At 45.7% G+C, this 26,849-nt stretch overlaps 1 protein-coding gene across 1 annotated transcript in view; it reads right to left on the reverse strand.

Moving 5' to 3' along the window:
* Positions 1–26,849, reverse strand: part of myo9aa (myosin IXAa) — a gene marked incomplete at both ends in the record, with an annotated part of 101,829 nt that overhangs the window by 68,817 nt on the left and 6,163 nt on the right. Inside the window, one exon of the mRNA XM_084437335.1 lies at positions 173–267. Within this exon, the coding sequence (XP_084293461.1) occupies positions 173–267 (95 nt within the window). The remainder of the gene's footprint in view (positions 1–172; positions 268–26,849) is intronic.

Here is a 26,849-nt window from a genome sequence, read left to right on the forward strand (position 1 = left end):
CCGTTATACAGACGTCAGAGATGCTAGAATGGAGAATGTGGTGAACATGACCGGGGACAGTCAAAGGAACATTGCATCTAAAAAGTTTTCAAGATTTCAAAACATTGTCAGACATATTTTTGGCCAGGCAAGGATGAATTCCATGAGCCAGGGTGAGGTGTGGTTCTCTTACCCGCGCACAGTGCCACTCTCCTGGTAGTTGACCTGGATGAACTTGCCAAAGCGACTTGAGTTGTTGTTGTGGGCAGTTTTTGCATTCCCAAACGCCTGAAGAGGAGAGACAAACACAAGGGTTAGGGTTACATCATATACCACAATGGCGAAAAGTCCTGCAAGAAGCACCAAATCAATGTTAAAATGACCAGTAGCATTTTGTTTGTAGGTCGAGCGATCTAGGACAATCGTGTCCACTACAAGCCTGTCGTATGATGATTAATTGGACTTTAAAGTGAGGTAGAAAGAACACAACAAATGTCTGCCCTACTTTCAACCCTGGGCCATTAATAACATGGTTTTGAACCCACAAAGGCACTTAAAGTCATAGTCAGACAAATTGCCCCAAAAAATTATGGAGCTACGCAAGAAGCCCCTGGTGGAAAAACCCCTCCCTGTAAGTAATGTGATCCATGTGGACCGATGGAACATGTGTAGTGGTGTGCTTTAATAAGAAGTCCAGTATTTCCTCTTTGGTGTTTGTGTTGTACTTCTGCCTGGAGGGGAAGTAGTTATTTGCCCTGTGTAAACCCCACAGTTATTTGTAGCCTCGCCACAAGTAAACAGATTCCTCAGCGAATCACTGAGCTGCCTCTGTGCATGTCAGGAGTAGGAAAACACCCACCCTGTCCACTCCCTTCACCAGCACCACAGCCAATCAGCTCCTACCTAGCACGTGTTATCAAGAGGCCCATGCTAACCCTAGGCTAATGCTATGCTATGAGATAACACTAATGCTTACGCTATGGGCTAGCACACTGCTAACACTACATCAAGGCATGCCAAGCTGTTGACCCACAGGCCTGTTGGCCAATAAGGCTAAATAGGAGCACCCCTCCCTGCTCTGATTCACACTTCCTAAGCATGCTAACAAGCACAGAGTGAACCCAGGACACTTGGCCACCAGCAAAAAAAGGCTGCACAAATTGTTACATCGCCAACTGTGACCTCATTGCTCTATTTGTGACTCACACTCCAGACAAGTATTCATAGGCAGACACTGCGGCAAATATCTTACTCTATTTTTCCAGAATATGAGATGAAATTACAAAAGAGCTGCAAAAAATAGTTCTGATACCCGTTGTAGCGCACAATCAGTACTTGGCCATTTAGTCAGCCCTAGCTGTGGGTGGTGCGTAGTGCTATCACTAATTGGCCATCTAGTCGGACCTAAATACCTAATTAAAAATCTGTCTCCGTCACCCTCTGCTCAGGACCCCTGCCGGTACCCGTGCCAAATATGAATGCTGTCAGGGTGACGGCGTCCGAGGAAAATGGAAACAGACAGAGATACAGAGAGAGATACAGAGGTTTGCTCATTCATGTGTTATACAGGTATGTGGCTTGTTTGATCCGAGTTCATCCAAAATGCAGAACCCAGTGGGAATGGGATTGAGTAAATAATGATAGATGATCAGTGTGTGTATGAGATGCACAGGGGAGCTCTTAGGTGTCCATCTCTCTGCCTGCCTCTGAGAGAGCTGACCTGCCTGCTTCAGGAGCTACAGGTCAGATGAGGACAGCGAACCATCAGTCATCATCCCACCAGAAATTCCTCTTTGCTGTGGAGGACGTGTGCGTAGTCTCGGCCAATAACAACCCCTGCATGAGCCCCCGACGGCTCGACATTCAACATTCCACGTGATGGCTCAAAAAATAAGATCTGGAGCCATTAAATACAACATGGGATTTACGTACACAAGCCGTTGTACGTCCACCTGGTCTGTGTTAAACCGTCCCATTAAAAGTGGACACTTTTATGACCAAAAACGTGTACTCATCCTTACCTTGGCTCACTTCATATCAGAAACTCTAAATCTCCTGCTGATGAAATTGGAGAGTCAGACAATGGCAAGCGTCCAAGGTGCAAAACGCTGGACCCCTCCGAAGCAGGTGTATGAATAATTCATAGAATATAGGCTATGACCAGAGCCTCAATGTCGTTGCTTCTCCATTGGATAGGTCAATAGAACTGGTGTTGTGATAGGGACCTTCAAATGTATCTCAAACTACTACCCATGATCAAAGTAGAAGCATCCAATTAATTCAATTTCCGAGCAATTGCAACAATGAAGGCGTAGAGGAGATACTGTACGGAAAGTAAGCCAGAATGGAGACTGCAAGGGAGTTCTGTTGGGGACGACTCTGGAAGGACTCTGGCTCTCTTGCTCTGCAGTGTTTGACCAGTTAATAACCCACTGTGCTCTGCCACTAAAAAGGGAACGATGGCCCAATGTCTGCCTATACAGCTCCCGGTCACCCCATCCACTGCAACAGGTCAATATATTGTCTGGGCATGGGAACCAGAAGAGATCGAAGGACAGACATTGCTATAGCCGTGCCAGTCTGCTGTGGGGTGTTACACAATCTGTTGGAATAAGTCATCGGGTACAGATACAAGGTCTGGAAAGGGCTGTTTATTTCACTTCTCCATTATAGCATCCTCTCTCTCCATCCTCTCAAGTTTCACCATGAAAGCCATAGTGTAGCCGAATGAAAGGTAACTGAGAAAGAATAATTAGAAATTAAATAAAAATTGGCCTCACGATTCTGTTAGGGTCTCTGTAATTAACTGACTGTATGACTTAAGAGGTGGACTAAAATGGAAAAAGGAGAAGAAAGGGCAGTACTGTCTTAATATGAAGACAGGACAGCTGCATCTACTGTTTCTACTTCCTTTCAAGCAGGAATATAATTAAAGTTTCCGAACTGTCAAACACACTGGCCACATTCTGTCCATATCCCATTACTACAGTATCTCATTGGGCAGTTGATATGGAGGGCCTTGTTTGCCGACACATCTGAGCATCGGGTCATGCAACAAAGAGCATGGGCCTTAATCACATAGGGTGACTTAATAAGTCAGTTAGTGGCTCCATGAGGGAGGAAAGAGGAGAGAAAGAGAAGAACAGCTGTTTCTGTCGAGCCTTGGGGGGCTTTGGATGAATCAAATAGGGATGGACTATCAGAAAGAGGGAACTAAAGATGGGGAAGGTGAAATGTACAGTTAATCAGTGGTGCTAGTAAGTCAGTCATAGATTTGTTGCAGTTAAGAGTGAATATTAAAAGGGGTAGTGTGCTATTTTAGTGTGCTAGTTTCCCACGACCAGCCTACAGTATGTGCAAGTCATGCCAAACACCTAAAAATATTCAGATTGCGATACATTTCACAGGAGAGCATTCTGAGACTCGTTACACCCTGTGCTTCCTGTCTCGGAAAAGCAAATTTATGGTAGGTTTTCCAACGCATTCATGAGAGCGCCATATGATTTCTACTGTAGGCCAGTGAGAGCCTACATAAAACTAGCTCAATCCTGGAACTATCTGTGAAATGGTGGTCTCTGTTTCTTCTGTCACTACCCCTTTAAGGACAGACCATATTTTGGGTCGTCCTAACCTAATGCTTACTCATTCCAACACCATTTGGTTAACTTGACCCATGGGAGAATCACACAATTTAACAAGCCTACTTGGTCTACGCACTTCCAACACAATAAGTGGTTTTGAGAACTTCTACAAAGGCATGGAATGGGGGGGGGTCAATAGAATCAGTTTGCATTACAATTATACCCCAGCATGTGTGGGCAAGTGGTGTTTTACTGAAGCTAATTGCTAACTATGTCCCCTGAGTGCTCACATAACTGAGGTGAGTTTGGCTTTAGTGGGCTGTGGTCATTGTGGTGGTTATAATAATCACATGGGTATTTTGAGTCATGTTCGGGTTCACGTTCGAGTGAGAGCACAAAGGCTCTTGGGGTTTTCACATAAGCATGACCTCTCTGAGAGGTCACAGAGATGCTCGACTCTGCAGGAGGTTCCGAGAAGTCACTCCTAGTCCAATAAACGTACAGAACTGGAATGCAACTCTAACTGACAAAGTAATTATAGTATTTATATTGTCAAGGTAATACTGCGTTGTGAGTAGGTCCATTATTAAATATCCACTTTAAATTAAACAAACTCTTCATTTTAAACATGGTAAAAAAATGTATACATAAAAGTTGTCTCCTCTTTTTGAACTAGTGAAGAAATTACTGTCTCACTTTGACTGTACAACCAATGCCAATTCAAGGGAGAGAACACACATTGACAAGTCACAACACGATGGCAAAACTCCTCTGAACAAAAGACTATTGATCCCTTATCTGCACAATAAAGGTGGAAACAGCTCTAATGGAATCTCCCCCAATGGCTCTGGCACTGTGCTTCTTTGTTCCAAAGACCCTGTTGAAAAAAACAATGAGCACCAAGAAAATGAATTGAGATTTCAGGCATAAATAGCAACTTTGCTAACACTGGATGTGGAGAAACACTGAACATCAAACTCTGGCCTCCGGTTGCAATTAAACATCTCCACCCAACGTTTAAAGAGTTGCATCCGACACTGGTACACACCAACCGTTTGTACCAGCCGTTTATAGGCAGATCTGAGCACGCGAACTGCATCCATGCGCAATGCAGTCATTGACTGACTTTGACCGAAGCAGGAAATTGTGATTCGAGTCAAGCCTCTAATAGTAGCTTGTATGTTTTTCAAAGAACCCGGAATATTCCGAAGGCGCCGTTGCACAAGCCTTAGTGGTGTCCAACACTCTGTTTGAACAATCAAGCTCTTCAGAGAAAGAGAGAGCACTTAAGATCCCATTGTAGGAGACTCTCCCTCAGTTCTGAGAAAGCCACGCCTCCCTTCCCAAGATCCAACACTCTGAGGGTCACTAGCTCTGATGTCAACGAGAAAAACATCGGCTTGAGTCGGAGGCACAGTGGTGTGCAGTGCTCCAAGTTGTGCTAAGTAAGTGCAATTGCCCCCAAATACCTTCACCTCAGCAAACTTAAATTGTTCTTTAAAGCTTTCTGGAAAATGAGGTTTTCCTTGGAATAATTTCACCTGTATGTGAAGTCACACAATCAGACTGAATCATGTGAACTGACAGCAATAGTATGCAATACCACAGGTATGACCTGTGGTTTTGAGCATACTGATGAGCTAAAAAAAAAAGTAGGATGACTCACAACTGAGGCACAGTTGAGAAATGGTTTGAGACGGATACAAAGAGAGATGTGAAGATACAGTAATAAGCAGGCATAAAAGAGAAAACTCTACAGAGAGATATGAGTTTCAGGAGGGAGACAGAGAAAGAGATTTATAGAAATAAAAAGGGGGGAAGACGGAGCCAGAAAGAGTGAGGCAAGGAAACGCCATCCGTTAATGTCAGGGCTAGTGGCCAGTGAAATCTTCAGATCAGTAGCTCAGGAGTTAGCCGTGATAAATTACAGATATTAGTCACACGGCCCCGAGATGAAAGTGGACTGCCATGAAAATAATCATCAGGCTTGTTCGTCTCCCAGACAAATCAGCTATCAGACACATCTTTGGTTTGACAAAAGCTGTCCCGGAATTGGGGAAGACGGAGCGGAAAATGACGCATTCCTCCTTGTTCAGAGGGGTCCCTGAGACCGCAATAACAAAGACTAGCGCAAATTAGTATGATATCTTAGTTCCAATAGCTAACTGCGTTCCCAGCTTGCTGATTGGCTCTAGTAACATGAGGTGAGGAGACACAGCTGAGGTGTCACCACGTCTCTCCTGTAGGGCGGACTGTTAAGTGATTACCTACAGCGCACAGAGGGCCTGACGTCTCTCTCACCCACACACTTCAAAAAGTGAGCGCATTGGTCTGTGAACAGCCTAGAGAGCTGTGCAGATGGGGTAGGCCTGTACAGTATAATCAAACCTGGCTGGTAAGCCACGTCAAGTCCTCTTCTGACCCTCGGTCTCCCGGAGCTGGGGTAGATACCCGAGTTACGGCCGGCCCATATCAGTGCTGGTCTTGACAAACAACACTGACTTTGCTTTCACTTTCTCCAGTGAGTCAGCATAAAGATGTGCTGCATCGTTGCTTATCTGAATAAGAGCAGTATGCGTGGACTTCCTCTGACTCCCTCTCTGAGGCACCATGTCTCTGTAGCAGCTCAGACTCCCTCTGACACACACAAGCACACACACATTTGTGCACTCAACCACACACTTGTGTGTGCAGCGAATGACAGCGTAGTCAGGCGGTACCTGCACTGTGATGTTCCAACTCGTATACCTGCAGTAATGATATTACTGTCTGCTAGACATTGCAGTGAGGAGACCAAGTTCACATCACAATGCACCTACAGTATGATGACCATGTATTGAAGGAGTTATGACCTTTCACCTTTCACAATGCAAGTGAGAGAGTGAAATGAAAGCGTTGACACAATGGGAAACTATACAAGTAAATGGATAAACATGTACAGAATATAGGATATGATAGGCCTTCTGTACATGATTAAGAGGGATGGGATTTTAAGGCCAATTTATACTTCGTCGTACAACACTTTTGAAAGTGAAATGACGTCACTGTCCACACTTTTTTGTATCGGACAGGGGTGTCTTGCACCTACAGTACCAACATTTCTAATGTCGTGCAGCTGTGATTGGATAGCTAGATAGAAGGCGCGTTCGTTGCCATGAATCAAACAGCCACGCGTCTGCAAGTTACCATGGAGTTTTTACAGCTCACTTATCTGGCCCCCGGGTGATTACTGTTTTTTTGCTTCCCTCTGGAATATGTAGAGAGTGGGTCGTATGCCCACCTCCCTTGTTCTCTGTAAAGCGCATTGTGTTGCCTCTGGGTATGAAATGCACTATACAAATAAAGCTTTGATTGATTGATTGATTGATCAGACACTTCACTGAAGTATAAATGCTAAATGTCGGTCAACATTTTTTTTCTGTCGACAGACATTTGTCGTACGACACTTGTCGACTGACTATAAATTAAGCTTTAGCCTGCATCAAAAAATATAACCCATTCAATGTAATATGGTATTCTAGCTCTCACTACCACCCATGGGTTTGCTTAACTCAAATTGGGCTGAATTCCTGAAGCAGGTGCAGGAGGTCGTGGGGGGCGGGGGCTCCTAAATTGAAGGTTAGTCGTCTTTGTTTTGATGTTCCCTGCTGGGTTAGAATTCCCCTGTGAGCGCACCTTGCTGAAAGAAGGGGATGTTTACTGTACTGACTGTACACAAACTCCGTGGGGGATCAGAGTGTGTGTACAGTATGGATGTGTGTATGTGTGTGTGCACCTGTGAACTTGTGTGTGTTTGTGCATATTACTCTTACAATAAAAATACATTTTGTCAATGCAAGTGGAAACAACCAATAAAGGGGTGATGAAAATGGAGAGGAGGATTCTGCCCCTCACAATGGCCCAGCTCACCTGTCAGTCAACAGCGCATCGTACCTCAGTGCTCTGACGTAGCGTCATTCTATCACCTGAGCATGTGAGCGACATAATTATTCATTCATACACTGCACTGTAACTTTTATTCCTGTACTTTATTGTTCCTGCATTTTGTTTTAAATGTCCTTTTTGACATTTAGTTTTATATGACCTTTTATGACCTTCTGACCCTGGGTTACAGTATGCACGTGTTCTGGGGTTCTGAAGTGAGAGGAAAGGGACCCTGAGCTTTGTTTGGGCACCAGCCTTCCCAGGACGATCCAAGGTAAATTAGAGTGCCATCTTACCTCATGGTAAGGAGAGGTGGTGAACGAGAGAGCTAGAGAGAAAGAAATGAAGAGAGAGAGAGAAAGAAATGAAGAGGGAAATGGAGAGAGAGAGATAAAAAAAATTAAGAGAAAGGGAAATGGAGAGAGAGAGCGAGAACGAAATGGAGAGAGAGAAATGGAGAGAGAGAGAGGGAGAGAGAAGGAGAGAGAGAGATAGCTGACAGTCGGTTAAACTTTATCTGCTCACATGGATGTAAATTTTGCCCTGACCCACACCAGAAATAAATTTCCTCAATTTAAAATCTAGTTAGTGACTTGCAAAGTTGATTTTGGAACAATGTAAGAGTAACTTTATTCAATAAATCCTAATTACTGTTTCTAAAAGCAAACCATGTAAGAAAAAAAAGAAAAGAAATAAAACTTTACCAAACTAACCATCCCCAGGAGTCAGATATTAAAATATTGGGTCAACACTTTGATCTAAACCACTGTACTGTATTGTATGCTATTGTATTGTATAAATTATTGTAATACTCAACTCAAAAACAGGCCTGTGAGACCATTATCTCATCTAATAAATCCCCATGAAACTGATATCTCCCTCCCAGCCCTCTGCTGATGGGACAGAGCAGATAAAGCTCCATGCCTCACACACAGTCCATCGCCCTCCTGCTCAGAGCCCTTTCAAGTGAAACATTGACCTACAGTAGGGAGCTGGAAATTGTAAAAAATAAATAAAAAAATAAAAAAATAAATGAGAAAAGTCCCTTCTTAACCACACTAATGTGAATTGAATATTTACCCTTGGAACAAATAGCTACCAAGACCACCCAACTCTGTTGACCACCTATCCACAACATTGCCCGCTAAAGTCGTTTTTTCATTATGTAATGTTTACTCTTTTTTTTTTTGGTTACTAGATAGTTATTAGGTGTCACAAAAGGTGTCTACATCCTAAAAGTTGACTCAAGAGGAAACACAAGCTTCATTCCTTCCACTCACCCACAGCCCAAGACTGTGGTCTGAGTCATACCAGCAACCCACAGTGAAACAAGACTGTGGTCCGAGTCATACCACCAGCCCACAGACTGACCCAGAGACTTGATGGTCCGGCTAAACGGCCATCTAAGTGACCATGGCTTAGCCTGATTCCTGGGCTCAAACTACCGGGCTACCAGTGCAGAGGGCCTGGAAATACAAGTGCCTCAGAATTGAACCTGAAATGGAAGCCTAAGGCAGGAGTGGTGTGTCTTTAATTTTTGAAGACATTACTATAGTGTAGGGCTGTACCCGACTGAATTGTGTGTCCAATCAGATCCGTCTATTCAAACCAGAGATTTGACGATTCGTTCCTCTTTTTTTCCCCATATGTCTAACGTTAGTCTGAGGGGAGACCGCGGGAGTCAGGACAGCTGTCAAACTAACTCAAACTCGCAGGCAGCACAATAAAGATGCCTGTTTTTCTAGCTGAACATGAATCATCTAGCCCACATTGTCCATCTACTTCAGATGCCCCCCATGTTTTATGTAGGGTTTTCCATAGCCTACATTAGGGTTGGGTGATTTGACGATAGTCTCCTCAACTGCGCATTTCAAAGCGCGTGCAAATAGGCTCATGCGTTGGGCAGTAGGGATGTTACGGTGTGGACTTGCACGGACTAAAGCTTAATTTATACTCAGTCGACAAGTGTCCTACGACAAATGTCTGTCGACAGAAAAAAAATGTTGACTGACATTTAGCATTTATACTTCAGCGAGTGTCTGATCAACTCCATGGTAACTTGCAGACGCGTGGCTGATTGATTCATGGCAGCGAACGTGCCTTCTATCTAGATATCCAATCACAGCTGTGCAATGAAAGTGATGGCGTCTGCGAAAAAGTTTGGTAGGTGCAAGATACCCCTGTCCCACACAAAAAAGTGTCAAGTGTCATTTCTGTCAGTGGACACTTTCAAAAGAGTAGTATCTAGCGATCAACTCTCTAGAGACTTAAAATGTTCAAGATGCTGGTTAAAATAGAAACTTTGTAAATGTGTTAGGCTGCTTATCGGATTTAACAGTGATTCAAATTCACAGTCAAAGTCTATGAGAAATTGATATAGTAAGATATAAAACAATGTTGAGGCCAGCAACAACAGTAAGAGTCCCGTTCCTTGACGTTTCCAGTGCATTCAACGCCATCCTGCCCCTCCAGCTCACAGAAAGGCTCCCAAAAATGTGGGTAGACCACGACATGGTGGCCTGGATCACGGACTACCTCACCGGCAGGCCACAGTATGTCCGACTGCAGGGCTGCCTGTGATAAGCAACACGGCACTGCCTCCTTTCCTGTTCCCCCTCTACACCTCCAACTTCAGCCACAACTCTGGAGCGGGCCACCTCCAGAAGTTCTCTGACGACTCCTCTATAGTGGGCTGCATCAGGGCAGACGATGAGGAGGAGTACAGGGACGTGGTCAGGAGATTTGTTGAATGGTCTGAGGAGAACCAGCTCCAACTCAACATCAGCAAGACCAAGGAGCTGGTAGTTGACTCCAGAAGGAACAATCCCCATTACCATCCAGGGAGAGGACATTGAGATGGTGGACTCACACAAGTTCCTGGGAGTGCGCCTGAACAACAAATTGGACTGACCACACTGAGGCCCTCTACAGGAAGGGACGGAGCAGACTGTTCTTCCTCAGGCGGCTCAGGTCTTCTGATGTGTGTAGCAGGCTGCTGAGGATGTTCTACCAGTGTGTGGTAGCAGCACACTGTTCTACCAGTCTGTGGTAGCAGCACACTGTTCTACCAGTCTGTGGTAGCAGCACACTGTTCTACCAGTCTGTGGTAGCAGCACACTGTTCTTTGTCGTTGCCTGCTGGGGAGGCAGCATCAGGTCTGGGGAGACCAACAAAGTGAACAGGCTAGTGAGCAAGGCCAGCTCTGTTGTGGGGCAACAACTGGACAGCTCGATCGTCTCAAAGACCCGACAGACGTCCCTGGACAGCACCTGCCGTAGAAGCAGTGGACAACCCTCAATCGTCTGAGGACAGGCGTTGGGCGCTTCGGCGAAGCAATGCAGAGGTGGGGCCTCGCGGACAGTGTCCACTGTGAATGTGGAGACCCCCTACAGACTGTGGAACACGTCATGACCAGCTGCCCCAAACACCGGCCACCGAATGGCAATCTAGGTCTAATTAACCTGGACGATGAAACACTGGACTGGCTTGCTGCAACAGAGCTAGCTGAAGGTCTAAAGGACATACGCAAGAAGAAGAGAGGTCAGGGAAGAATTTTTACAGCTCACTTTTCTGGCCCCCGGGTGAAAGTTTTTTTGTTTTGTTTTTTTACTTCCCTCTGGAATATGTAGGGGTGGGACCTACGCCCACCCCCCATTGCTCTCTATAAAGCGCATTGTGTTGCTTCTGTGTATGAAATGCGCTATACAAATAAAGTTTGATTTGATTTGACAGCCTGGAGACTGTGGTGGACAGGAGGATGAGGGACAAACTGAAGTCTATCCTGGACAACCCCTCCCCTCCCCTCTATGACGAGCTGTGGCAGATGGGGAGCACCTTCAGCCACAGGCTCCTCCCACCCAGGGGCAAAACAGAGCGTGTATGCGTACGTACGTATCCTATAGTTTACACGTGCTGCATGTATGGATGTATATATTCCTTGTTCTTTTTTTTGACTTATTCGCTACTATGTATATTCTGCATTTCCAACCTTTGCTGTAATTTCCCACTGTGGAAACACCCAAATTACTCCTATGGGGGTTTTTAAAGTTCATATCCACTGTATCTATATCTATCTATGTTCCATTATTCAAAATTCTGATTCATCACAGTGACCCAAGGTACTGTAGATGACTGGTATTGCAGGCAGTTCTTTGAGAGAAGATAGTGATGTCACTCCAGTAATCTCCTCTTCCCTGCCTCTGACAGCCCTGCAGTGCTGCAGACCTCAGGAGTGTGTCAGCAGTGCGCAATGTGTGTGTGTGTGTGAGTGAGAGAGAGAGAGAGAGAGAGAGAGAGAGAGAGAGAGAGAGAGAGAGAGAGAGAGCGAGAGAGATCGAGAGAGAGAGAGAGATATGCAGACAGAGAGTGCATGTGTAAGTGCAAGTGTGTGTGCGTGTGTGTGGTGCAGAGGGCGCTTCTTGGCAGGCTGCCCAGGGCTGGGCCTTTGTAGCGTTCTGCAGATGTAGGCCCTCTGATGCTGAGTGTCCCTGGGTGACTGAGCTGCTCTCCGGCCTGGCTGACTCTGCCCGACTCCATAATCCAACAGTCTCAAAGTACATATCTAGTAGGGGTGTAACAATATATCGTGCCACAATATATCGCGATACAGAAACGTCACAATACATATCGTCAAGGTTGGTAACAAACACGTCTTTTGTCTGTAGGCCTATCCATGATATTACAACAGTTAAGCTCTAAATTCAGTGTATTGGAGTAGAAATGTGGAGAAATGCACTATTGGTGTGAACAGCAGCGCTACTGCAATGCTTCACACCTGCCCTTAGTGTATCGTATTGTTATCGTCAACCCAATATCGTGTATCGTATCGTATCGTGAGACTAGTCTATCGTTACACCCCTAATATCTAGCCAACATACCTTTATGTTTCGTCTATCTAGCCAACATACCTTTATGTTTCGTCACCCTATTTAAAACATACCCCAAATAATAACAACATCTAGCCACAGTGTGGGGTGGACTGGGTGTATCATGTCGTCATTCTCTCCTGGGTCCCACACACCAGTATTCTCGTCTGCTCTCGTCACCCTAACCCTGGAACAAAAGTAGACAGAGCGAAACACAAAGCCCATCCAGGTCCGATCGATGGAGAGCTAACTGATAACACAGTAGAGCCTAGCCTAGCCAGAGGGCAGAATCGAGCGTTATGAACAGTGAGCACCACTGGGCAGCCTGCATCCCACGTATTGATTTCCCCCCCCCCCCCCCCCCCCCGACCAGTCTGCCCTGCTGAGAGCGCCTGACTGAGCCAGCACACTGCAGGCATGGGCGAGGCTGGACTCTGGCCGGCTCTACTGTATATTTATATATATATACGGCTCTAGGGACATTCAGTATGCTAGCTTTCCCATACAGGGGAACGCGATGAACAATGAAAGAATAGTAGTAGTCTAATGGTTTGGATGTAAAATGTTCTATTTGTGATTACTCCATCTTGTTTTCCAATTCATACATTTCTATGGATCGATATCTTTATCATCACAACAGTGGCCGACGTGCCTGAATAAAAGTGTACACTGGGAGTCCACAGCACGGAACCAGAACTGGATGCCTGTTCAGTTGTTTTGGAGCGTCAGGCTTCAAAACTGTCACTGCTATGGAGGGAAAATAAAGTGTTGATTTGAAGGTGACATTGATGAATTGCAAACAGCCAAAAGGCGAAGAGATCTATGGGGCCAAACGAGGCCTGTTCTGCTCAGAGCAGCAGGCCAGCTGGGGCCCGGAGGCCCTGGTCTAACCCCCTTAACGGCCCAACTTCAACTTCACTGGGACACACCAGAGGCCGGGGTTAGGGCTGGGGCGATCTACAGCCTTCTGTGTGTGTGTCTGTGTGTGTGTGTGTGTGTGTGTGGTGTCTGTGGCAGGAGATAGTGTGACACGCAATGTTGGCAAGTGTTTGGGGTTGACTGACTGGTATGTGAGTCTAGGCTACTGTAGGAAGTGGGCTCTGTTCCAATGTAGGGTCTAAACTCACTAAACCAGAACACACATGATCGCACACGTGCACATTCACACACACACAAGCATGCACACACACACACACACACACACACAATGCATGTGAGCCCAAACAAAGAGGAATGGGGAGCGCAATAATGAAAAAGAAGAGAGCCCAGCAAAAAAGAACACAATCACAACCAATCCACAGGGAGCATGTGTGTGTGCTGCGCATGTTTGAATGTGTGTGTGAGGCCAGCAGAGAGAGAGAGAGAGAGAGAGAGAGAGAGAGAGGGAGAGATAGGAAGAGAGAGAGAAAGAGAAAGAGGGGGAAGAGAGAGAGAGAGAGAGAGAGAGAAGAAGAGAGAGGAAGAGAGAGGGAGAGAGAGAGAGAGAGAGAGAAGAAGAGAGAGGAAGAGAGAGGGAGAGAGAGAGAGAGAGAGAGAGAGAGAGAGAAGAGACGGGAAGAGAGAGAGGAAGAGAGAGAGAGAGAGAGAGAAGAAGAGAGAGAGGAAGAGAGAGAGAGAGAGAGAGAGGGGAAGAGGGTCATACTGGCAGTAGCGACAACCATGATTGCTTTTCCAGCTAAGCCGCACGCCCAGGGACTGAGCCAGACAGACAGAGAGGCCATGTTATGTTAAGAGCTGTCCCCATGATGTCCCTGTGGGGATAGAGACAGACAGCTAGCTTCAGCTAAAGGCTAACGCCAGCGCTACAGGCTAAAACTCTGAGTGACAGACAGCAGGCAGCCAACCATTTGGGGCCAAGAGCACGGGGGCCTGGCACTTGTAAGGCCATGGTCTCATGTCATTAGAGGGTACTTATAGACATCTGGTTTACATTGACACTTTCCACTTGAAAGTTTAGGGGGTTTTAGAAAGTTGGGGGGTGACGCAAATGTTTCTTATGGGAGAGAGTTTGGAGAGTGGCTAAATATTATTAGTGGCAACAGTACTTTCAGCAAACTGTCTCTTTTACTGCATGCGGCAACGGATCTGGATGACTTGATCTAGCGAGGCGCCTTTTGAATTTAGCTTCAGCAAATACCATGTGTTCCTTATTTGCTCATCAGTTACTGTAATCATTGCCATTCTAATTTTCTCATCTGTTTCCATTATGGTTAGTATGAAGATGTTTTTTTCTTTAAATGGCCCAAACTGGCATTACTGTAGATTAAATCTACAATATAACCCAGGCTCTCATTTCACATAAAGAACAGCATATTACAATTACATGAGGCCAGTCAAGATTTTATGTCAAATAGATACTGTATACACGTACTGTACATTTAGGCCAAGGTTTTCTAACCCTCTCTAGGTCAGCCCTCTTGCGATGGCACAGTGTTTCTCTATCATAATAAACAGTAAAATGGCAGCTGAGCTCCTGGGCTCGTTAGAGAGGCACTACGCCTGCCATCCAAACTCACTGGGACCAACGCTGACCTATCCTTTTCACTGTAACATAACACGCACAAGAGAGTGGAGAGGAGCCAAAGCAAGCACACACACACACACACACACATCAAGTACACACCTCCATACTGTACTCGCATTAACACAAGCATGGGCACATCATAGCACACGCACATCATAGCACACACACATCTTATCATCCTACCCACTCACACACACACACCCACACACTCCCCACCACCCCTACTAGCCAATTCAAACACATTAGAAAAACCATCATGTCATTAACAGAGGGTAGATTTGGTCGTGCCCCAATCACTAGTGCCCTGATGTTGATTGAGGGTTGAGTAGCCAGAGTCAATCTGCTCCCAGTCTAGGATGTGTTTGACATGAGCTAAGTCAATGTGCTCTGCTATTAGGAAAACAGCCCTATCTTTTAGAGCAAACACTAAATCCCACTCTCTCTCGAGGGCCATGTCAATAAGGGATTTCTCAACACAAGCGAGCTTCTGGGTTGGCCTGCATGTACTGCAGTTGCTCGGTCTACTTACGTCTCCACAAACGGAACTGGATTTTGTAATGTAAGCAGCAACAGAGCCAAGAACCAAAAGATGAGCCAACAAAGGTTTAGAGTAGCAGATTGATGACATGAGATGACCTGATCATCCGAGTTCAGGGTGAGCCTGGACGGTGATCCCAGGGAATTTAAATATTCTCTAGTATCTTTGTCAAGTGCCTGTCTGAATGTGGTGAATAGTAGGTCCCTGAACATTTTCTTTTTTTTTCCAGGTCAGGTCAAAACTTAGGGTCCAAAGAAAGCATGATGACAAAACCCAACAAGAGACTCAAATTTGACATAATTGGCAAAGGCTAGACACAATACAGACACAAGTTTCCCAACGTTTTCAACACAGATGGCTATGATAAGCAGATTCCAACGTGGGAGACGGATTACTGTACACTCAGAGAGGTTCAGCCAGGACGACTGGGGAGAAAAGCCAGGCAAACGCACCAGTAAAGAAACGATCTGTATAGCGTCTAGCATAGCGCTGCTTCCAGGGGTGTGCAGAGTGGTGTTCAGAGGTGTGTGGCGAGAAATCTCTGAGAGGATTTATGTAGCGCTGCCAGATCTCTAGGCTAGTGGGGAAACTGAAATCCACCTGCTCGCGTTCTCTCAGTTGTTTTGGGCGTGTTTGAGAGACGCGTGGGAGTCCATGTGAGTGTTTATCGGACCGTGTACAAGACGATGTGCAAGTTTAACGATACCAAAACACAGCTCACTCTGTTCAGCATCTTACAGACGCTTCGCCGGCCTTCTCGCCCTACCTGACCCGACCCTTCCACTCAGACGCTCTGATCTGAGTTCAGTTGGCCCCTGTGAACACGGCTCAGGCTGCCCTCGGCACAAAAACAAGGTGGGGCCCCGCCAGGCGAAGGACAGGCCATGGGGGTTGAGGGGAAGACGGGGACAGACAGGGACAGGCCATGGGGGTTGAGGGGAAGACAGGGACAGACAGGGACAGGCCATGGTGGGTGAGGGGAAGACAGGGACAGACAGGGACAGGCCATGGGGGTTGAGGGGAAGACGGGGACAGACAGGGACAGGCCATAGTGGGTGAGGGGAAGACAGGGACAGGCCATGGTGGGTGAGGGGAAGACAGGGACAGGCGGTCCAGACATGACCGGAAGGAGAGGAAATGCAGGCGGTGCAGAAAGAAGCTTCCCAATATGGCCGCCATGCAGAGGGGTGGAATGTAGGAGTGAGAGAGGCGCTAGGAGAGAGTATGTAAACTGTGTGTGTGTGTGTGTGTGTGTGTGTGTGTGTGTGTGAGAGAGAGAGAGAGAGAGAGAGAGAGAAAGAGAGGATGTGAGAGGGAGAGAGGGTGTGAGAAAGAGAGAGAGAGAACTCTGTCCTGACCTTGTAATGTAGGAGAAATTACAATTTAAAACTTGAGACTTTTCAGTACCGATATGTATAAGTAGTAAAAAAACAATTAGACCAGCAGTCCCTGAGACACTTATTGCCTTATACTGCTAAAGCTTGCTCTTTTGATATACAACATGAAAATGTCTGATTTAACTACCCAACTGTTTTCCTTTCTCACGCTCCAATGCTAAACCTGAACACAATCTCGACGTCCCTTGGCCAAAGTAACCTCATTATTCAACGAGCTGCTGAAAAACATTCACATGACACATGAAAGCATGTCAGCTCAACTTTCACATCACATCAGACAACGAATATTGGCTATACAGTGCAGAACTGACTGGGATTCCTTAGCTGCAGCAATGTAAACCTTACTCTCCTCATGTGTTTGTAAGGCCAAGAGTCTCCTTATGCTAACAGAGCTATGCAATCGCTAATTGTTATTGTAGATCAGTCACTCTTAGCCAAGCCTGGACCAGGGCCTCAGCGTTCCCACAGAGTACTTCCAAAAGCTAACTGTGTATTCGGGGGTAGAGTTACTATACTTCTGGTTATGTTCCAGCCTAGTGAAGCAGCCGTGGAGATACTGCTGAGAGGTACTGCAGTAATGCTAGCTGAAGATGGGCACATGTTCTCAAATACATAATCATTAAATTTTTTTACATTACATTCCAGTCATTTAGCTGACGCTTTTATACAAAGCGACTTACAATAATTGCATTTAATGCAGGAAAAGCCAATGTACTACTACTTGCCAGAACTCACAATTGCATCTCCTTTCTAAAACAAGTGACTAAGAGCATAATCTAGTGCTGAAGGCAAAGTGCAAGAATAGCAAACTAAAATACAATAGGTGCTTAAGAGGGAGGATCGTGGTAGTACTTCTTGAAGGGATGAGTTTTGAGCCTGCAGTGAAAGATGGGCAGCGACTCTGCTGTCCTGACGTCAGTGGGCAGTTCGTTCCACCACTGCGAGGCCAGGACAGAGAAGAGCCATGACCGTGTCGATCGACCGCAGGGGCCTCGGAGTGACAGGGCAACCAGTCGCCCGAGGTGGCAGAGCGTAGCGGTCAGGGGGGTGGTGGGAGGCTTGACCATGGCCTGGAGGTACAGTAGGAGGGGGCTGTTCCTTTCATTGCCCTGGAAGCTAGTACCAGGGTTTTAAACTGGATGCGAGCCACTACAGGGAACGGAGAAGGGAAGTTGTGTGGGAGAACTTGGGGTGGTTGAACACCAGGCGAGCAGCAGCTTTCTGGACAAGTTCCAGAGGTTTAATGGCCGGGGCCCCAGCAAGGAGGGAGTTGCAGTAGTCCAGGCGGGAGATGACCAGGGCCTGGATGAGCACCTGTGCCGTTGAATCAGTGAGGAAAGGGCGAATCCTCCTGACGTTGTAGAATATGAATCTGCAGGAGCATGTGATGGATGTGATGTGCGTCACACCCAGATTCCTCGCAGTCCGAGTTGGCGTCATCACTGTGTCTTCAATGGTGATGGCCAGGTCCTGGTGCGGGCAGCCCTTCCCCGGGAGGAACAGCAGCTCAGTCTTGTCTAGATTGAGCTGAGGTGATAAGAAGTGAGATGTAGTATTTCCACGGATGTCTGTGAACGAGGGCAAGAAGAAGACATCTCTCCTTCACTGTGACTCTATCTTGCTTTGTCAGCAGCTGTATCCAATCTTACCATTCATACTGGATAGTAACTAATACTTTTGCGAGGAATTTTATATGAGGAACACAAGGTCAAAATTCAGAAGAGAAACCTGCAGTGAGCTTAAGGTATCCAACTGCGACAGTGGAACAATGAGTACTATTGTGGTTTCAATATAGCCTAGCTCTCCAAACTACAGTACCTTTGGCAAAACAATATCTCTGTGATGACTGGGAAGACTTTGCCGAAATCCTTCAATAAGATACTATCAATTCCATAATATGAGGCTATACTAATGCTAGCTTTGGAACTGGCATCGAACTTCACCTAATATGTTTGTAAATGTTATTTTCACGGGGCTTCTAGCTCAGGAAAATTTGACTGTGCCTGATAAAGTTTAGTGAGATCTGGCAAACTGTCAGTGACCGTCTTCAGCCAGAAACCAGTTGCCTCAGAGCAAGACAACACTGTCCCGGAGACAACACTGTCCCGGAGACAACACCGTCCCGGAGACAACACCGTCCCGGAGACAACACCGTCCCGGAGACAACACCGTCCTAGAGACAACACCGTCCTGGAGACAACACTGTCCACTGTCCCGGAGACAACACTGTCCTAGAGACAACACTGTCCCGGAGACAACACTGTCCCGGAGACAACACTGTCCCGGAGACAACACTGTCCCAGAGACAACACTGTCCCAGAGACAACACTGTCCCAGAGACAACACCGTCCCGGAGACAACACCGTCCCGGAGACAACACCGTCCCGGAGACAACACTGTCCACTGTCCCGGAGACAACACTGTCCTAGAGACAACACTGTCCCGGAGACAACACTGTCCCGGAGACAACACTGTCCCGGAGACAACACTGTCCGGATGTCAACACTGTCCGGATGTCAACACTGTCCTGGAGACAACACTGTCCTGATGTCAACACTGTCCTGATGTCAACACTGTCCTGGAGACAACATTGTCCGGATGTCAACACTGTCCTGGAGACAACACTCTCCTGGAGACAACACTCTCCTGGAGACAACACTCTCCTGGAGACAACATTGTCCTGATGTCAATACTGCACGATAACAGGGCTGCAGTTCTCTGTGCATTTTGTATCAGTTCATATATTTAACTGAAGGTAGGGCTGCACGATTATGACAAAAGATAATTGCGATTATTTGCTTCAAAATGGTAATTGCGATTAATAATTGCGATTAATATTTCAAAGTAATAGCTTTAGCTCTGCACAGTTTGCATATGACCTGCTGGGCTTGAGCGACATCATCTTTTTCGTAACCACTCAGCGGGAACGCATGTGTTTGGTCAGACAGCATAAGCGCCTGTGATTCGTCCGTGTAGTCCTAGCACATTCAATTCAAAGCAATTTATTCAAAGCATTATTAATCACATTAATTGCGGCCTTTTGCGATTAGTTAATCGCGGAGGTCATAATCGCGATTTCGATTAATTCACGATTAATTGTGGAGCCCTAACTGAAGGATATACTATTGCTCCTGAAGCTCCACGAAGATTCACTAGAGAAAATACTTTTATTTTGGTTGATATAGATATTATTATTGTTTTTATTATTTTAGCAGTGGTGTGTTTGCACGTTGTATAGAAGACAGCTCTCCGCTTCACTTTATCTCTCCTTTTTCTCGTTCTCTCGTTCTCCTTGAGAGGTCCGTCTCTCCTATCCTCAATACATGCAGGTCCAGGATTTACTTTGGATCGTTTCCCACCCTCTTATCTCAGCTGAGTATTTACCCAGCAAATACCCTTCGTCAGCCCCAACACCATCACTGCTCCCAGCTTCCGTATAGAGAGCAGTGACTCAGTGCTCCTACACATCATTTCTAACACATTTATTAAATTGTGAAGACATTATTTTGAGGTTGAATCCATACTTTATTAATCCCTGGGTGGAAATTGCACTTTTTACAACACTATACAGTGGTATACCATGTTTCTAGGGCTCTTTCTGCTTAACAGGGTTGAGGTGAAGTCCGAATAGGTGGTCTTATCAGCAAAACGCCCCAATGCAGGCCACATATCAAGCATTAGCTGGCTAACGCTAGCCTAGGCTAACACTAGGCTATACAATGATAGGCATTAGTGAGGAGAGTGACTTAGCACATTGAGGCTAATGCTAACCCACCTGGACCAGGCAGAAAGGAGGTCAATCCCATTACTTTGATCTGAGACACACAAACAATGGGACTTCATCCAACCCTGCGCCGATTCAGAGTCTTTCTGCAGACACATGGTGTCACTTGTGAGAACGATTTGCTACATTGACATGAAAGTCTGACTCTTAAAATAACTATTTCAAAAGTGTTATTTGTTAAGTCTTGTCTTAATGGTTGAGTAATCCCAACGGTTTGACCTTCTCAACCAACTTCAATGTTGTGCTAATGACGCTAACAAAGGGCAATTCTGAGGGCAGCATCTGATCCCACTGGCCCAGTACATGCTAAAAACAGCACCAATGCAGATTGAACTAGGGACTAAGCCTTAAAACATTATCGAAAATATTAAGCAAACACTACATAATGAATGCACAACAACACAGGGGTGAGCAAACCTTCCCCGAACAAAGCATGTGACCAACTTACCCTAACACATCCATAAAGACACTACATCAGAGGCTGAAGTTTACTGAAAGGAAGTAGTGAAGTCTGAGACGGTGGATATATTGGCTGTTAAAGGATTTACATTTGGGTGGGAACCGACTTTTCGCGCCCACAAAACCGCTGCGATGCCTCTATCCAGTCATTGTTACGGACAGTTAATCAGTCATTTACTACACGGCCGGGCCCCGGCCACATTCCAAGAGGGACAAGCGCTTTATTCTTAGCAGGGTGGTGACACTTATCCTCTTACTGGGCTGAGCCTGCGGAGCGCGGTTTAAACGGTCAGAAAGCTGCCTTTTTAGCTTCCCTACAGTACTAGGCAATAGTTTGGACACACTGACTGGTACTGTACGTGATGTGTGTCTGTCTGTCTGTGTGTGTGTCCGTTAATAGCATGAGATTTAGACCAATCAGGAGTCACCAATCCCGTTGCACACTAGCACTAGAGGGCAGGCATGAGGAGAGCACGGCTAGCTTCAGAGAGCTCCATCTTAAGAAGTATAAATGTCACAGCTTAGATATTAAACTGTAGGAATCCTGGGAACCAGATGAACAGTTCAGTAGGTCCATGTAGCTCAGAAACTGTAGGAGTGGCTACAAGTTAGAAAACGGGTATGAATTCGAAATAAGCAACTCGAAGCTATAGAGGAACACCATTCGTTTCAAAAACTATGAATAAAACTTGTCACTGTTCTGACACTTGTCACTGCTCTTTTAAGCTACACAATATCTAAGCTTAGCATGAATACTTCTTGAGAGAGCTGTCTGAAGCCGGCCATGCTTTCCTCATATAGAATGAAGGGTGGTACTTAAAGGGATATTCTGGAATTTTTGAACTAGGGCCTTATTTTTGACTTACCTATGATGTTTTTGACTGATGGAGATCATGTTCAGTTAATTCCCTGCTGTAGACAGCTTTGGGTTGTCCCAATTTCCACTGGTGGCTAATGCTAGTGCAACACAATGAAGTCACGTTAGCCTGTCCAAAAAACACCCCTAAACACCCAAAGCGCAACAAAAAACAAATTAAATATGAGCAAATATAGGTCTCCAAACCAGAACGGATTACGCGATAGTTAGAATTCAAAACAAATGGTAAATACACAAAAGAATCCCCGAGAGACTTTGCTCGTATTTAATTTGTTTTTGGGTGCGCTTTGGGTGTTAAGGTGTACTGAGGCTTCTCTCTACAGGTAAAAGCACAGTCGACACATGGTGATTTCCACAAGTGACGTATCTCATGCTGAACTCCAACCCTGCTCTTTTCCAGATGTCTGTGCTTGAGCATTGGGCCTGGAACAGCATGCACACTTTTGCAAATACGAACCCCGCCCCCGGAGCCAGTTCACGGGTTAGAAACCCTCGGCCCACTACGAACGGCATCACCAGATGTGAACCTCAGCACTCAGGTCACCTCCCTGAATTTACGTAACTTAAGCGGACAAGAGGGTGTGCTTACACCATTTATGCAACATAGGGCCTATTGACACACAGGAACGGAAAATAAAGAGGGTGTGGGTGAAAGCCCAGAGGTTCAAAGGGCGAGTGAATAGGACCGTGGAATTGAGTGTGATGATCCTGGATGCGTTCTTCTCCTCCAACTCCTTTGAATGAAACGGTCCCAAACATCCCAAACACCAAAACCAACTTAACCAACTTAATCACAAATCTTATGCTAAAAGTGAACAATGCAAACGGACAAATGCCAACAGAGAACACTCCATCCTTGCAAGGTCCTACTGTGGTGCATAAGAGAGGTACATCCAAGTGAAAACGAGTGCTGGACCAAAACATTACATTAGTCGTTTAGCGATCCAGATGACGTGAAAGTGCTCCGGTATTCATTCATTCAATCATAGGCTACAACAGGCCTTTCCGACCGCATGGTGCGTCGACCGGGAGGGGGGGGGGAAGAGGATCTGATATCGTTAACTTTCTTGTCAAAGAATTTGGCGAAATTGTCAGCGACAAGGGTTGGGAGTAGGAGGTGGGGGATGGAGTAGTGAAGAGAAAAAATAATTTCATGCAATATGATGCAAAAGGCCATGCTCACACACAACTCAAATGTCACAATTTGGAATCCTGAGTTGTCCTTAACCCCGCCCCCCCCCAGCCTTCTCTAGGAGGGTAGGAGGGCGAGAGGGAGGATGGCGGGGCGCCACTCAGGGCTTTTAAAACAACGTGCACATCCGCCCCGTCACACGAGCAGGACGGGAGAGACCAGCAGAGGGATATCAACACCCAGCCAGCTGCAGATGAACAAGAGTCAAGGACAGAGAGGAGAGGTGGTGTGTGTGTGTGTGTGTGTGTGTGTGTTGGGGGTGGGGGTGTATGTGTGTCTGCGTGTATAGAGCCAAGCATGAGGTACAGTACAAAACAGACGATTTTTCCTATTGCTCATTGGGGACAGAGAGCATTTCAACGGAAACTATTGAGCCATTGAAACTGGAAAAAATTAAACCAAGTCATTGGGAATGGATACAGTAGGAGTTTATTTCCTTCCCTGGGCTGATGCAAACATTGCAAGACTCTGACTATTACAGAGGTGCTGTAAAGGAAAAATCTTACTTGGTTTAGTTTAGATTTCAAAGAACACGCTGAGTGGTCGGTCAAGCTGTTTCAAACAAAGACAATAGTTTATTCTGTTACGATTTGCAAATTCGGACTCGAATACAGGAAGTGAATCCGGGCTCGAGTGAGTCAGATGGGGACGAGATCGATAGGTTATATAACCTGTGAAGTGACAGTTTCAGGATGAAGAGGACAGGGAAGTGATGTCACACAGGAATAATTTGTAGTTTTAACAGACTGATCTATGACAACGAACTACAAAGTTAGAACAATAGTCAAGTAGGAAAACAAAACACTTTGGTGAGACTTGAATTTCATTCACAGTGCAAACCGATCACAGGTGAAAAAGGTGACAAACGTGCAAAAACATATACACAGATTAAACAAATGACCTATTTTGGATTAAAAACAGCCATTTTCACCTAAAAGTGACAAGTCTGCACCCCTGATTACAGAGAGATATTCTAGTGAGTAAGACTTAGGCTAGTAGTGTCTAGAACCTCAACAATAGGACAATACTGTCAAAGACTTTCCAACACGTTCACAGTCTAGGACCAAATCGCTTCTGTTCTATTCTATTCTATTTCTATCTGCTCCACTGACGGCGCTGCAGGTGTAGTGAGGGCAGTGGAGCAGCTGCTGGTACATTCTGATAGCAGGTGCTGGTTGCACTGCGTGTGTGTGTGCGTGCGCGCGCATGTGTGTGTGTGTGTGTGTGTTATGCTGACGAGGCATCTGTGGGCTCTCACGTGCTTCATTCTAAATAAAGAGCCTGTCTGGGAGACACACACACACGCGCACACACACACGCACACACACACAAACATTGTTAGGCTGCCATTAGCCACAGCCTCTGCTACCAACTATTGACTGGTGCCCTGGTCACTGAGCAGAGCAAGGCCCCAACCAGAGACACTGACACGACTACGCTGCAACACTGTTCAACGCTACGTGTTGAAAGATAGCTCGGTATGCTAGAAAAGTCAAGGCTTGTTATTCTAATATCTTAAGTTGTCTGGCCAATTTCAGAAGAAGCAAGTCCTCAACAAATTGTAGTAACATCCTACTTTGTAACTTAGTGACAATTCTCTCTACGCCCACAGACAAGAAACCGTGATTAGTTCCAGCATTTTCCTTGACCTTTGAACTGCTGGTAGCCTTAATTCATAACAGCCCTTTCCAAGCAGACAGGATGTTTGGGGACGTTTTGGCAGCTCACAGCAGAAGCTTCCTTTCCTTTCAAACTCCAAAGAGGACCAAAAACCGTTAAGGTACTGTACTTAAGTTCCTCTGGAAACCTAAATCCCACATTCTGCCAATTATCGTGGTGCACTTTGACCTCAAGCCCTCCGATCCAAAGAGAGAAGCCCAATAAAGTGCCCGACCAATTTGTGCTTTTGTTAGTACAGTATGTTAACCTAAGAACAGCATGTACTTCACGGTGCCCCTATCTCTATGCTAGTGTGGTACCAGTCCTCTGTTCAACCCAACACTGTCTATGAGAAGACTGCTTGTTCAGCCCAACACTATGAGAAGACTGCTTGTTCAACCCAACACTATGAGAAGACTGCTTGTTCAGCCCAACACTGTCTATGAGAAGACTGCTTGTTCAACCCAACACTATGAGAAGACTGCTTGTTCAGCCCAACACTGTCTATGAGAAGACTGCTTGTTCAACCCAACACTATGAGAAAACTGCTTGTTCAGCCCAACACTGTCTATGAGAAGACTGCTTGTTCAACCCAACACTATAAGACTGCTTGTTCAACCCAACACTATGAGAAGACTACTTGTTCAGCCCAACACTGTCTGAGAAGTCTGCTTGTTCAACCCAACACTATGAGAAGACTGCTTGTTCAGCCCAACACTGTCTATGAGAAGACTGCTTGTTCAACCCAACACTGTCTGAGAAGTCTGCTTGTTCAACCCAACACTATGAGAAGACTGCTTGTTCAGCCCAATACTGTCTATGAGAAGACTGCTTGTTCAGCCCAACACTGTCTATGAGAAGACTGCTTGTTCAACCCAACACTGTCTGAGAAGACTGCTTGTTAAACCCAACACTATGAGAAGACTGCTTGTTCAACCCAACACTATGAGAAGACTGCTTGTTCAACCCAACACTATGAGAAGACTGCTTGTTCAACCCAACACTGTCTATGAGAAGATTACTTGTTCAACCCAACACTGTCTGAGAAGACTGCTTGTTCAGCCCAACACTATGAGAAGACTGCTTGTTCAACCCAACACTGTCTATGAGAAGATTACTTGTTCAACCCAACACTGTCTGAGAAGACTGCTTGTTCAGCCCAACACTGTCTGAGAAGACTGCTTGTTCAACCCAACACTGTCTGAGAAGACTGCTTGTTCAGCCCAACACTGTCTGAGAAGACTGCTTGTCATCAAGGTGAGGATGCGTTAATGAAAGGGAGGCCTGAGAACAACCAGCAGGATTTGGTCCAGCGTTTCTCTACCAACAGGCAAGACCGGTACAGTGCACCATCAATCTAATCCTTTGAAGCCTACCGCGTCACCGGCAAAAAAATAAAATAATAATAATAATAATTTTTTTTAAAGAGAAAAAAAGAAAGAAAATCTAAAAAATTCCAACATTCCAATACTTCATGAAAGCTGAGAAACTGCTTTCTAGTAACATAGGGAAAATCCAATTAATATTCGGAATGTTGGCACTGAACTTGACAAAACGGGTTAAGTGAAAGGTTGGTCTGTGTGGGTGTGAGTCACCTCTGTCCCTATAATTCAACAGAAGCTGGTTCCGACTAGCACTCTACAAATGGGAGGATATGGTTGAACAGCCTTTTCAAAGCTTCTCTGTGTCGGGAGCATAAGGATGCTAGTTAAAGCACTTGAGTAATTACAGGAGAACGCAGAAATGGGCAATAGCCATTATATGCCATGTCATTATCAGGATGTTTATCATCAGGGTCAGACGGAAGAGTTAACCCAGTTAAATCCTGTTAAAGTATAACCAGCACAACACAACAGTAGTAAACGATGTATGTGACATTGATGATGTCATGTTGATGATGTCATGACATTTTTCATGAAGGTCATACAAAGGAGAGGTTCAAGTGTGTTCACTGTCCAGCATTTGCCAGTCAACCCACTGGCCATTAGCATGACTCAAGCATCACTTTCCTCTTAATGATATCTATCCCACAGACTCATTGAGGGGCGGCTGTAGCTCAGTTGGTAGAGC

Source organism: Borostomias antarcticus (genome assembly GCF_949987555.1).
Source record: "Borostomias antarcticus genome assembly, chromosome: 4".
NCBI classification, from domain to species: domain Eukaryota; kingdom Metazoa; phylum Chordata; class Actinopteri; order Stomiiformes; family Stomiidae; genus Borostomias; species Borostomias antarcticus.